Source organism: Pseudophryne corroboree, chromosome 11, assembly GCF_028390025.1.
Source record: "Pseudophryne corroboree isolate aPseCor3 chromosome 11, aPseCor3.hap2, whole genome shotgun sequence".
NCBI classification, from domain to species: domain Eukaryota; kingdom Metazoa; phylum Chordata; class Amphibia; order Anura; family Myobatrachidae; genus Pseudophryne; species Pseudophryne corroboree.
Genome location: NC_086454.1, coordinates 110,546,204 through 110,558,585, shown reverse-complemented (window position 1 = coordinate 110,558,585; position 12,382 = coordinate 110,546,204). Strand labels below are relative to the sequence as shown.

General features: G+C 42.4%; 1 protein-coding gene across 1 annotated transcript in view; it reads left to right on the top strand.

The window, feature by feature from the left end:
- LOC134968653 (mucin-5AC-like) overlaps positions 1-12,382 on the top strand; it is a 104,264-nt gene that overhangs the window by 20,960 nt on the left and 70,922 nt on the right. The window contains 8 exon segments of the mRNA XM_063944177.1: positions 6,396-6,521; positions 7,236-7,353; positions 7,484-7,622; positions 8,454-8,564; positions 8,795-8,864; positions 10,179-10,316; positions 11,318-11,482; positions 11,879-11,973. Coding sequence (XP_063800247.1) covers positions 6,396-6,521; positions 7,236-7,353; positions 7,484-7,622; positions 8,454-8,564; positions 8,795-8,864; positions 10,179-10,316; positions 11,318-11,482; positions 11,879-11,973 — 962 coding nt within the window.

Genomic DNA, 12,382 nt, shown 5'->3' with positions numbered 1-12,382 from the left:
GGTAAGCCATTCCGCGATGATCTTCCTCAGTTGCCGTAAGAGGTTTTCAGCTGTGTGCATATTCTGGAAAGCGGTGATACAAAGCGTAGCCTGCCTAGGAAAGAGTTGGCGTTTGCGAGATGCTGCTACTGGTGCCGCCGCTGCTGTTCTTGCGGCGGGAGTCCATACATCTACCCAGTGGGCTGTCACAGTCATATAGTCCTGACCCTGCCCTGCTCCACTTGTCCACATGTCCGTGGTTAAGTGGACATTGGGTACAACTGCATTTTTTAGGACACTGGTGAGTCTTTTTCTGACGTCCGTGTACATTATCGGTATCGCCTGCCTAGAGAAGAGGAACCTAGATGGCATTTGGTAACGGGGGCACACTACCTCAAGAAATTGTCTAGTTCCCTGTGAACTAACGGCGGATACCGGACGCACGTCTAACACCAACATAGTTGTCAAGGCCTCAGTTATCCGCTTTGCAGCAGGATTACTGCTGTGATATTTCATCTTCCTCGCAAAGGACTGTTGGACAGTCAATTGCTTACTGGAAGTAGTACAAGTGGGCTTACGACTTCCCCTCTGGGATGACCATCGACTCCCAGCAGCAACAACAGCAGCGCCAGCAGCAGTAGGCGTTACACGCAAGGATGCATCGGAGGAATCCCAGGCAGGAGAGGAATCGTCAGAATTGCCAGTGACATGGCCTGCAGGACTATTGGCATTCCTGGGGAAGGAGGAAATTGACACTGAGGGAGTTGGTGGGGTGGTTTGCGTGAGCTTGGTTACAAGAGGAAGGGATTTACTGGTCAGTGGACTGCTTCCGCTGTCACCCAAAGTTTTTGAACTTGTCACTGACTTATTATGAATGCGCTGCAGGTGACGTATAAGGGAGGATGTTCCGAGGTGGTTAACGTCCTTACCCCTACTTATTACAGCTTGACAAAGGCAACACACGGCTTGACAAATGTTGTCCGCATTTCTGGTGAAATACTTCCACACCGAAGAGCTGATTTTTTTGGTATTTTGACCAGGCATGTCAATGGCCCTATTCCTCCCACGGACAAGAGGTGTCTCCCCGGGTGCCTGACTTAAACAAACCACCTCACCATCAGAATCCTCCTGGTCAATTTCCTCCCCAGCGCCAGCAACACCCATATCCTCCTCATCCTGGTGTACTTCAACACTGACATCTTCAATCTGACTATCAGGAACTGGACTGCGGGTGCTCCTTCCAGCACTTGCAGGGGGCGTGCAAATGGTGGAAGGCGCATGCTCTTCACGTCCAGTGTTGGGAAGGTCAGGCATCGCAACCGACACAATTGGAGTCGGACTCTCCTTGTGGATTTGGGATTTCGAAGAACGCACAGTTCTTTGCGGTCCTACTGCTTTTGCCAGCTTGAGTCTTTTCATTTTTCTAGCGAGAGGCTGAGTGCTTCCATCCTCATGTGAAGCTGAACCACTAGCCATGAACATAGGCCAGGGCCTCAGCCGTTCCTTGCCACTCCGTGTGGTAAATGGCATATTGGCAAGTTTATGCTTCTCCTCCGACAATTTTATTTTAGGTTTTGGAGTCCTTTTTTTACTGATATTTGGTGTTTTGGATTTTACATGCTCTGTACTATGACATTGGGCATCGGCCTTGGCAGACGACGTTGCTGGCATTTCATCGTCTCGGCCATGACTAGTGGCAGCAGCTTCAGCATGAGGTGGAAGTGGATCTTGATCTTTCCCTAATTTTGGAACCTCAACATTTTTGTTCTCCATATTTTAATAGGCACAACTAAAAGGCACCTCAGGTAAACAATGGAGATGGATGGATACTAGTATACTTATGGATGGACTGCCGAGTGCCGACACAGAGGTAGCTACAGCCGTGGACTACCGTACTGTGTCTGCTGCTAATATAGACTGGATGATAATGAGATGAAATCAATATAATATCACTAGTACTGCAGCCGGACAGGTATGTATATTTATTATGTAATGACTGATGACGGACCTGCTGGACACTGTCAGCTCAGCAGCACCGCAGACTGCTACAGTAAGCTACTATACTATAGTAGTATGTACAAAGAAGAAAGAAAAAAAAAACCACGGGTAGGTGGTATACAATTATGGATGGACTGCCGAGTGCCGACACAGAGGTAGCTACAGCCGTGGACTACCGTACTGTGTCTGCTGCTAATATAGACTGGATGATAATGAGATGAAATCAATATAATATCACTAGTACTGCAGCCGGACAGGTATGTATATTTATTATGTAATGACTGATGACGGACCTGCTGGACACTGTCAGCTCAGCAGCACCGCAGACTGCTACAGTAAGCTACTATACTATAGTAGTATGTACAAAGAAGAAAGAAAAAAAAAACCACGGGGAGGTGGTATACAATTATGGATGGACTGCCGAGTGCCGACATAGAGGTAGCTACAGCCGTGGACTACCGTACTGTGTCTGCTGCTAATATAGACTGGATGATAATGAGATGAAATCAATATAATATCACTAGTACTGCAGCCGGACAGGTATGTATATTTATTATGTAATGACTGATGACGGACCTGCTGGACACTGTCAGCTCAGCAGCACCGCAGACTGCTACAGTAAGCTACTATACTATAGTAGTATGTACAAAGAAGAAAGAAAAAAAAACCACGGGGAGGTGGTATACAATTATGGATGGACTGCCGAGTGCCGACACAGAGGTAGCTACAGCCGTGGACTAACGTACTGTGTCTGCTGCTAATATAGACTGGATGATAATGAGATGAAATCAATATAATATCACTAGTACTGCAGCCGGACAGGTATGTATATTTATTATGTAATGACTGATGACGGACCTGCTGGACACTGTCAGCTCAGCAGCACCGCAGACTGCTACAGTAAGCTACTATACTATAGTAGTATGTACAAAGAAGAAAGAAAAAAAAAACCACGGGGAGGTGGTATACAATTATGGATGGACTGCCGAGTGCCGACACAGAGGTAGCTACAGCCGTGGACTACCGTACTGTGTCTGCTGCTAATATAGACTGGATGATAATGAGATGAAATCAATATAATATCACTAGTACTGCAGCCGGACAGGTATGTATATTTATTATGTAATGACTGATGACGGACCTGCTGGACACTGTCAGCTCAGCAGCACCGCAGACTGCTACAGTAAGCTACTATACTATAGTAGTATGTACAAAGAAGAAAGAAAAAAAAAACCACGGGGAGGTGGTATACAATTATGGATGGACTGCCGAGTGCCGACACAGAGGTAGCTACAGCCGTGGACTAACGTACTGTGTCTGCTGCTAATATAGACTGGATGATAATGAGATGAAATCAATATAATATCACTAGTACTGCAGCCGGACAGGTATGTATATTTATTATGTAATGACTGATGACGGACCTGCTGGACACTGTCAGCTCAGCAGCACCGCAGACTGCTACAGTAAGCTACTATACTATAGTAGTATGTACAAAGAAGAAAGAAAAAAAAAAACCACGGGGAGGTGGTATACAATTATGGATGGACTGCCGAGTGCCGACACAGAGGTAGCTACAGCCGTGGACTAACGTACTGTGTCTGCTGCTAATATAGACTGGATGATAATGAGATGAAATCAATATATATGTATATATAATATCACTAGTACTGCAGCCGGACAGGTATATATATTTATTATGTAATGACTGATGACGGACCTGCTGGACACTGTCAGCTCAGCAGCACCGCAGACTGCTACAGTAAGCTACTATAGCAGTATGTATAAAGAAGAATGAAAAAAAAAAACCACGGGTAGGTGGTATACAATATTATATATATATATATATATATATATATATATATATAATATACAATTATATATATATATATATATATATATATATTAAACTGGTGGTGGTGATTGATTATTAAACTGGTGGTCAGGTCACTGGTCACACTATCAGCAACTTGCAAGTAGTACTCCTAAGCAGACAATCACAAAATATATTATACTGGTCTGGTGGTCAGTGTGGTCACAATGGCAGTGTGGCACTGACTCTGGCAGCAAAAGTGTGCACTGTACGTTATATGTACTCCTGAGTCCTGCTCTCAGACTCTAACTGCTCCCCACTGTCAGTGTCTCCCCCACAAGTCAGATAATTAATACAGTCACACTATCTAATCTATATCACTTCAGCAAGTAGTAGTAGTATAGTAGTACTCCTCCTAATAATGCTCCCCAAAATTACTACTACTGTGTCTCTCTCTACTGTCTCACTCTCTTCTCTAAACGGAGAGGACGCCAGCCACGTCCTCTCCCTATGAATCTCAATGCACGTGTGAAAATGGCGGCGACCCGCGGCTCCTTATATAGAATCCGAGTCTCGCGATAGAATCCGAGCCTCGCGAGAATCCGACAGCGGGATGATGACGTTCGGGCGCGCTCGGGTTAACCGAGCAAGGCGGGAAGATCCGAGTCGCTCGGACCCGTGTAAAAAAACCTGAAGTTCGGGCGGGTTCGGATTCCGAGGAACCGAACCCGCTCATCTCTAACTAGTAGTAGTAGTAGTATAGTAGCACCAGCAATAGTAGTGGTAGTAGTTGTTGTTGTTGTTGTTGTTGTTGTTGTTGTTGTAGTAGTAGTAGTAGTAGTAGTAGTAGTAGTAGCAGATGAAGCATTAGTTGTAGTAGTAGTAGCAGCAGCAGCAGCAATAGTAGTGGTATCAGTAGTAATTGTAGTATTAGCAGCAGCAGAAGTAGCAATAGTAGTAGCAACATCAGTAGTAGTAGTAGTACTAGTAGCAGCAGCAGCAATAGTAGTAGTTGTAATAGGAGTAGTAGTAGTAGTAGCAGTAGCAGTGGAAGTAGCAGTGGTAGTAGTAGCAGCAATAGTAGTGGTAGGAGTAGCAGTAGTATTAGTAGCAGCAGCATTAGTAGCAGTAGTAGTAGTGGTAGCAGTAGCAGCGGTAGTAGCAGCGGCAGTAGAAGCAGCAGTAGTAGTGGTAGCAGTAGTAGTAGCCGCAGCATTGATAGTAGTAGTATTATTATTTATTTATTACTGGTTAATTATATAGTGCACACATATTCCACAGCGCTTTACAGAGTATATTTGGCCATTCACATCAGTCCCTGCCCCAGTGTAGCTTACAATCTATATTCCCTACCACATGTACAAAGACACTCACACACACACACACACACACACAAACACACACATTCATGCTAGGGTTAATTTTGTTGGGAACCAATTAACCTATCAGTAAATTTTTGCATTTTGGGTGGAACCCAGAGTACCCTGAGGAAACCCATGCAAGCAAGGGGAGAATATACAAACTCCACACAGCCATGATGGGAATAAAACCCATGACCTCAGTGCTGTGAGGCAGTAATGCTAACCATTACACCGTCTGTGCTGCCAGCAGTAGTGGTATGAGTAGTAGTAATAGTAGTAGTAGTAGCTGACGGCAGTAATAGCAGGTGTAGCAGTAGTAGTAGTAGTAGTAGTAGTAGTAATAGTAGTAGTAGTAGTAGTAGTAGTAGTATATTTTTATTTATAAAACACTGACAAATCTAGAAAGTTATACATTGATTGGATTAAGGCATGACATAAATGATATTCATCCAGTGACATGAAACAGTGGATTAAAATAGTCCTACCCAAATGAGTTAACAATCTAAGATGTGTAGGGAACACAGAATACATAAAATAGCGCAACACCAATTGTATTTGTTGTTGGGCAATGTGTGGGTGGCTATTGTGAGGCAGCAGCTTTATTAGCCACCACTAATAAAGCCATTTTGTGCAACAACTGGTGATGTAGTAGTCAGTATCAATCATCTAATTTCTGGCAACTAACATGTGAATTAATGAAGTAATTAAATCTTATCCTGTGTGCTTTTACTTAACCAGTTCAGGTATAGAGCTCCTGATCAGTCTCGGTCTCATCCAATGGTAAATTAAAATGATGAAGACTAGAATACTGTCCAGGGCCCAGAGCAGAAATAAGGCCAATGACTCAAGGAACACTGGGGCAGATGTATTAACCTGGAGAAGGCATAAGAAAGTGATAAACCAGTGATAAATGCAAGGTGATTAACGTACCAGCCACTCAGCTCCAATATGTAAATTAACAGTTAGGAGTTGATTTTCTGGTGTGTTTATCACCTTGCACTTATCACTGGTTTATCACTTCCTCATGCCTTCTCCAGGTTAACACATCCGCCCCCCATGTGCCCTATGGTACCACCACACAATAATAGTAATGTTATAGTGATAAAAAGAAACTCCAATAAGGCAATACAATTTTCTTGTTATCACCACAATATTATTGCACCAGATACAGAATGCAGAGAGGCCAGGTATTACATTTTCAAGAATTGTTACCTTGCATTGACCAAAAGCATTTTGATTGGCAGAGATGACCTGCCCAATGAATATGAAGTATGATGGATGTGGATCCCCCTGTAGTGACACCTGTTCCAACTCAGAGCAGACGCGTGTTTGTGAAGAACATTGTGTAGAAGGCTGCTTCTGTCCCCCAGGTAAGATATAATTTCACTGCTTTGATAGGTTAGCATGTATATCTAGGTACACCAGTCTAAATAACAATAAAGTGACTAAAGTGTTGATTAAAGCTATTATACAGGATATCAGAGAGGAACATCATGGTGAACTTAAAAGGTGTTCTGCTATGTTTCTGCTATGGTGATCATGCAGAGAATGAGAAAATGTTTGATGCATATTATATAGAAAAAGAGAAAATGCATGTGACACATTGTGCTGAATTGGAGGGATCCAGCTCTGCAAAGGCAGCATATACGCCAGGGTAAAACAGTAGCATTTGCAACTAGTTTATGCCAGGAGATATGGCTTAACAGTAAAATGCTAAAGTTACAGTACCCACACATCTACCATAGGGGAGAGCCAGCTGATCACTGAGGGGGCACGACTGAACGCTTTGCACCATTAATCCCTTGTCACAGCAGGATTATGGAAAGCATAATATTTAAATGTATAATGCCAACATGGTTAAAATCTTCAAATACTACTATTTTGCCATTCTCTTGTCAACATTAGACTGTTTACAAACAATGATGTCGAACTAAGTAATAGGAACTCATGAGAACTATAAGATCAGACAAATTCCTTCTAAATTCAGTAATACAGACAGAATAGATTCCCACACGCCCAGAGCTAACACACTTACAGTAGTGTCATCTCTGTTCCCCACAGTAAGTGATTTTTGTCTCTTACAGGAATGGTGTTTGATGATATTGACAATCAAGGTTGTGTCCCACACAGCGAGTGTCCCTGTTTTTACAGCAATAGGAAATATGCACCTGGAGAATCTCACAGCAACAACTGCCGTAACTGGTACATACCAACCAACCTTTTACTGGGCCTGGATCTCAGTGTGGTGGATGCAGACGTTTTACCTTACCAATGCCACAACTTTTACAGCTATTCTAGTAGTCATCTCTCTAATTGTTTCTTCTTATTTCAGCACTTGTCAAGGAGGTCAGTGGAGCTGCCAGGCTCTGCCCTGTGCTGGATACTGTTCTCTGGAAGGTGGTTCTCATATCTACACCTATGATGGAGGTCACTACAACTTCTATGGAGATTGTAGTTACATTTTTACTAAGGTGACGCTTTTACTTTTGTCCCTATATTCTACACCACCATTATATAGCCTTTGAACAATGAAGCCATGGGCATAATTCCCAATCAAGGTTTAACAAACCAACACAGTAATAGGATCACTTTCCAACTTGGGGGGAGATGTACTAAGCCTTGGAGAGAGATAAAGTGGAGAGAGATACCAACCAATCAGTTCATGTCATTTTTCAAACACTGGGGCAGATGTATTAAGCCTGGAGAAGTGATAAAGCAGTGATAAGTGCAAGGTGATAACGCACCAGCCAATCAGCTCCAATATGTAAATTGACAGGAGCAGATTGGCTGGTGCGTTATCACCTTGCACTTATCACTGCTTTATCACTGCTTTATCACTTCTCCAGGCTTAATACGTCTGCCCCACAGCCTGTAACATGGCAGTTAGGAGCTGAATGACTGGTGCTTTATCTCTCTCCACTTTATCACTCTCCAGGGCTTAGTACATCTCCCCCGGGATGAGGTGCAGATCACTGACCTCTCAGACCTGTCATGCTAGGGGATTATTGTTCCGTACTGTATTTGTCAAATAATACAGATTGCTGTAAAAAAATAATATTATTATTATTATTATTAGTCGTAGTAGTAGTAGTAGTAGTCGTCGTAGTAGTAGTAGTAGTAGTAGTAGTAGTCGTCGTAGTAGTAGTAGTAGTAGTAATAAACATATTCCCTTTCTAAATATATGGCATTGTATATGCTGGTGCAGACCATGTAGTACTGTATAAATAAATGTTACTAACAATTCTACACATGTACTCCATGACTTCTAATCATTACTGACTCTAATTCTTAATTCTTCTCAGGACTGTGTGAGGAACATGTTCACTGTTGTTGCTGAGTTGAAGCAATGTGGTGTCACCGCCACAGAGACATGCCTGAAAAGCATCACCTTGTACCTGGACAGAGGACACACAGTGAGTAGTGTTCATGTCATTCATTCATTCATTCATTCATTCAGTCATTCAGGTAACTCCTACTAACCTCACCTTCTCCAAAGATAACTGTGTATTTTAGAATCAGTCATATTATTCAGACAGCATTGTACCATTCTTATTTAAAGGTTGTTGATGATGATTATATACCCCATGATTTCCTCTACTCTGTTATCTCCATCTTCCTAGACTGACCATAACTCTTCCTACAGGTTGTCACTGTCAAATCCTCCGGAACTGTCCTGCTGAATGGAACGTTCACTCGAACACCTATTATTACAGGTACAGTACAACGTGGTCTGTGTAACCTGATATTTCTAGATTGCCCCCATTGATCAGCGAAGAATAGTATACATTGAACTAGTGTGAATCAGTATAGGAATTTAAGATCCACCTTAGGCACATAAACAATTTAGAGGCAGATGTATTAAGCTTAGAGAAGTGATAAAGAAGTGATAAGTGGAATAATGCACCAGCCAATCATTACCGGTTTGAAAAATGACAGTTTTGAGCTAACTGGCTGGTGCATTATCACCTTCCACTTATCACTGCTTTATCACTTCTCCAGGCTTAATACATCTGCTCGTTCCCTAACTGGTTCTTGAATCATTTGGAGGTAAATGTCCTCCTTATCAGTATACCAATCAATCAATCAATCCGTGCATATTAACTGTTGTCCGATAATAAAGTAGATGCTGTACTTTACTGTTGCTTATTGCTTTTATTTCAGTAATAATAATATTGTTATATAGTTTGTTCAGTATTTCTTTGACTTGTTACAGAAGGCAGTATAAGGAAAATGACTAGTGTTACCAGAAAAATAAATATTTTTGTTCTAAATAGAGTAATGTACAGTGGGGGTCATTCCGAGTTGTTCGCTCGTTATTTTTTTTTTGCAACGGAGCGATTAGTCGCTAATGCGCATGCGCAATGTCCGCAGTGCGACTGCGCCAAGTAAATTTGCTATGCAGTTAGGTATTTTACTCATGGCATTACAAGGTTTTTTCTTCGTTCTGGTGATCGTAATGTGATTGACAGGAAGTGGGTGTTTCTGGGCGGAAACAGGCCGTTTTATGGGTGTGTGTGAAAAAACGCTGCCGTTTCTGGGAAAAACGCGGGAGTGGCTGGAGAAACGGAGGAGTGTCTGGGCGAACGCTGGGTGTGTTTGTGACGTCAAACCAGGAACGAAACTGACTGAACTGATCGCAGATGCCGAGTAAGTGTGGAGCTACTCAGAAACTGCTAAGAAGTGTCTATTCGCAATTCTGCTAATCTTTCGTTCGCAATTTTGATAAGCTAAGATTCACTCCCAGTAGGCGGCGGCTTAGCGTGTGCAAAGCTGCTAAAAGCAGCTAGCGAGTGAACAACTCGGAATGACCCCCAGTAACTTAAGTGTCCATGTCCCCTTCAGTATATACTGAGCTAAGAATATTGTCTTCTTCTGCCTTCATTATACTGTACCATACCATGCCATACACGGAACGGCTTGGAAGAAACAAAATAACATAGATTACTAAAGCTTTCATGGCAGGTGGTGAATGCTCACAAGATACAGTACACAATTTGTATTCTAAATGATCTGTGTTTTTTCCTTAGATAATCTGGCTGTGTTCCAACCCTCCTCTTTCTACATGATCATTAAGACTTTCAGTGGGATCCACATCCAGGTCCAGTTCCAACCCATCATGCAGATCTCTGTGACCCTGGACCCTGAGTACCATGGAGAAGCATGTGGTAAGCTGAGCAGCATTTATATATTCATACAGTAGGTCAGGTAGATGCCTGGCTTCTTGCTGAAAGATCCCCCAATTCACCTTTAGTTCTAAATGAAATCATGAATCTGTGAATTAGGAGTCTATGTACTAAATCTTGGAAAGCGATAAAGTACCAGCCAATCAGCTCCTAACTGCTCGGCTGGTACTTTTTCTCTCTCCACTTTATATCTCTCTTTTTCCAGGGCTTAGTGCATAAACCTCTTAAGTCTTTTATCCACTGCTTAATTTCAAAATATGAGACAAATTATCGGTGAGAATCATCTCAGTTGGAGAGAGATAAAAAGGACCAAGATAAATTACTAACCAATCTGCTTCCAACTGTCATTTTACAGGCTGTGCTCGAGAAATGATAGCTAGGAGTTTATTAGTTGGTACTTTATTTCTCTCTCCAGGCTCTGATGAATATCCCACTAAATCTTTCTTATATATGGCTTTCTGAGCATTGCCCAACATCTCCCTTTATTTACACAAGGAGTACTAATGTAGAGGCTGAGTGTGGCTGTAAATATAACAGGAGTAGATCAGGCTTGGTTGGTGGTGACTGTCCAGCACCAAGCATGCTCTTCCAGCAAGTGTAGGGCCAGAGGAACAATGAGGCAGAGAGCTACAGCTTCAGGCCTCCCCATAAAAATAGGCCTATCATCACGACAGCAAGAAGATGACCAGCCGCCCAGCTGGTACCACAGTCAAGTATTAAAATCATGAGGCTTAAAATTGTGTTTCTGTTTTCCTCACAAAATGATGCAAGTTTTTACTAATAGTGTAGGCGGTGTACACACTCACATGGCACTGGCCCCATCCATACAGAACTGGTCACAGATCCTCCTCTTATCAGCACAGGCCCTTCAATATTTCAGTCCCATGCCCATGTGGCCTTTAATCCAGCCCTGAGCAAGTGAATGTTGCTCCATAGTATATATATAGACTAACAGCAAGATTATTATCATTTGTTGGCAATAGGTCTCTGTGGAGATTTCAACAAAGTCGGTACAGATGATTTCCGATCGGTGAGTGGAGCTCTGGAAGGAACAGCTGCTGCCTTTGCCAACACCTGGAAGAGTCAGACAGACTGTAAGGATGTGAAGGATAGCTATGACAACCCCTGCTCGCTGAGTGTGGAGAACGGTATGTGGACAGCAAACCAAATTAGCTGTAGGAAAATACAAGGAAACCTATGATCAGGCTTTGTGAGCAGACTAAAAAAGCACTTACACATCCCTTCTCCAGCTATAAAGTAGCTTCCTTTGCCGTGTGTTACTCTCCTGCATACAGCAGGTCTTCCTGACATTTATAATGTATGTCAGTAATAGCTACCAACATAATCATTAAAGGAAGCATGATTGCAAAAACGTGTTTCTGCTACTCTACACAAAAAATACTCTGTATTAATTTGCAGAAGCAGACACTGACTTAGATGAAAAATAGAAGCATATTTATCTATAGTGCATTCAGCAAGGATGTATTAATGAAATATCATGAGTTGTACTGTATGGCTTCTCACCCTCTTACCCTGATCTCCAGAGAGGTTTGCCCAGCACTGGTGTTCCCAGCTCTCAGACAGCAGTGGCTCTTTCGCACCCTGCCATGATGCTGTAAATCCGATGGTCTATGAAAAGGTGAGTAGAGGTCTCTATCAGTGGTGGCTCATAAATATTTCATCAATGGGGACTGCAAGTTAGGGATGGACATCAGTTACTTATCTATCAAAAAGATTAATGTTCAAGTTTGACATAGGGCAATTTTTTTTTTATTAATTTCTTTTATTTTTATGGATACCTGGAGGCATGATGTACTAATGGGTTGGATTCAGATATCAGGATGTGGGTGGTGATCAGTGGCGTAAGTTTGTCCCAGTTGCCCGGAGGCAAGAAAAATATTGGTGTCTCCCCCCCCCCCCCCCCTATATATCATTTGTAAGCCAATAAGATGCCATTTTGAGATCTGAGTAAAACCGAACCCGCTCATCTCTAATTCTAACTATATGAAGCTACTACAAAACCATTGCAATTTGCAACTAGGAAGATC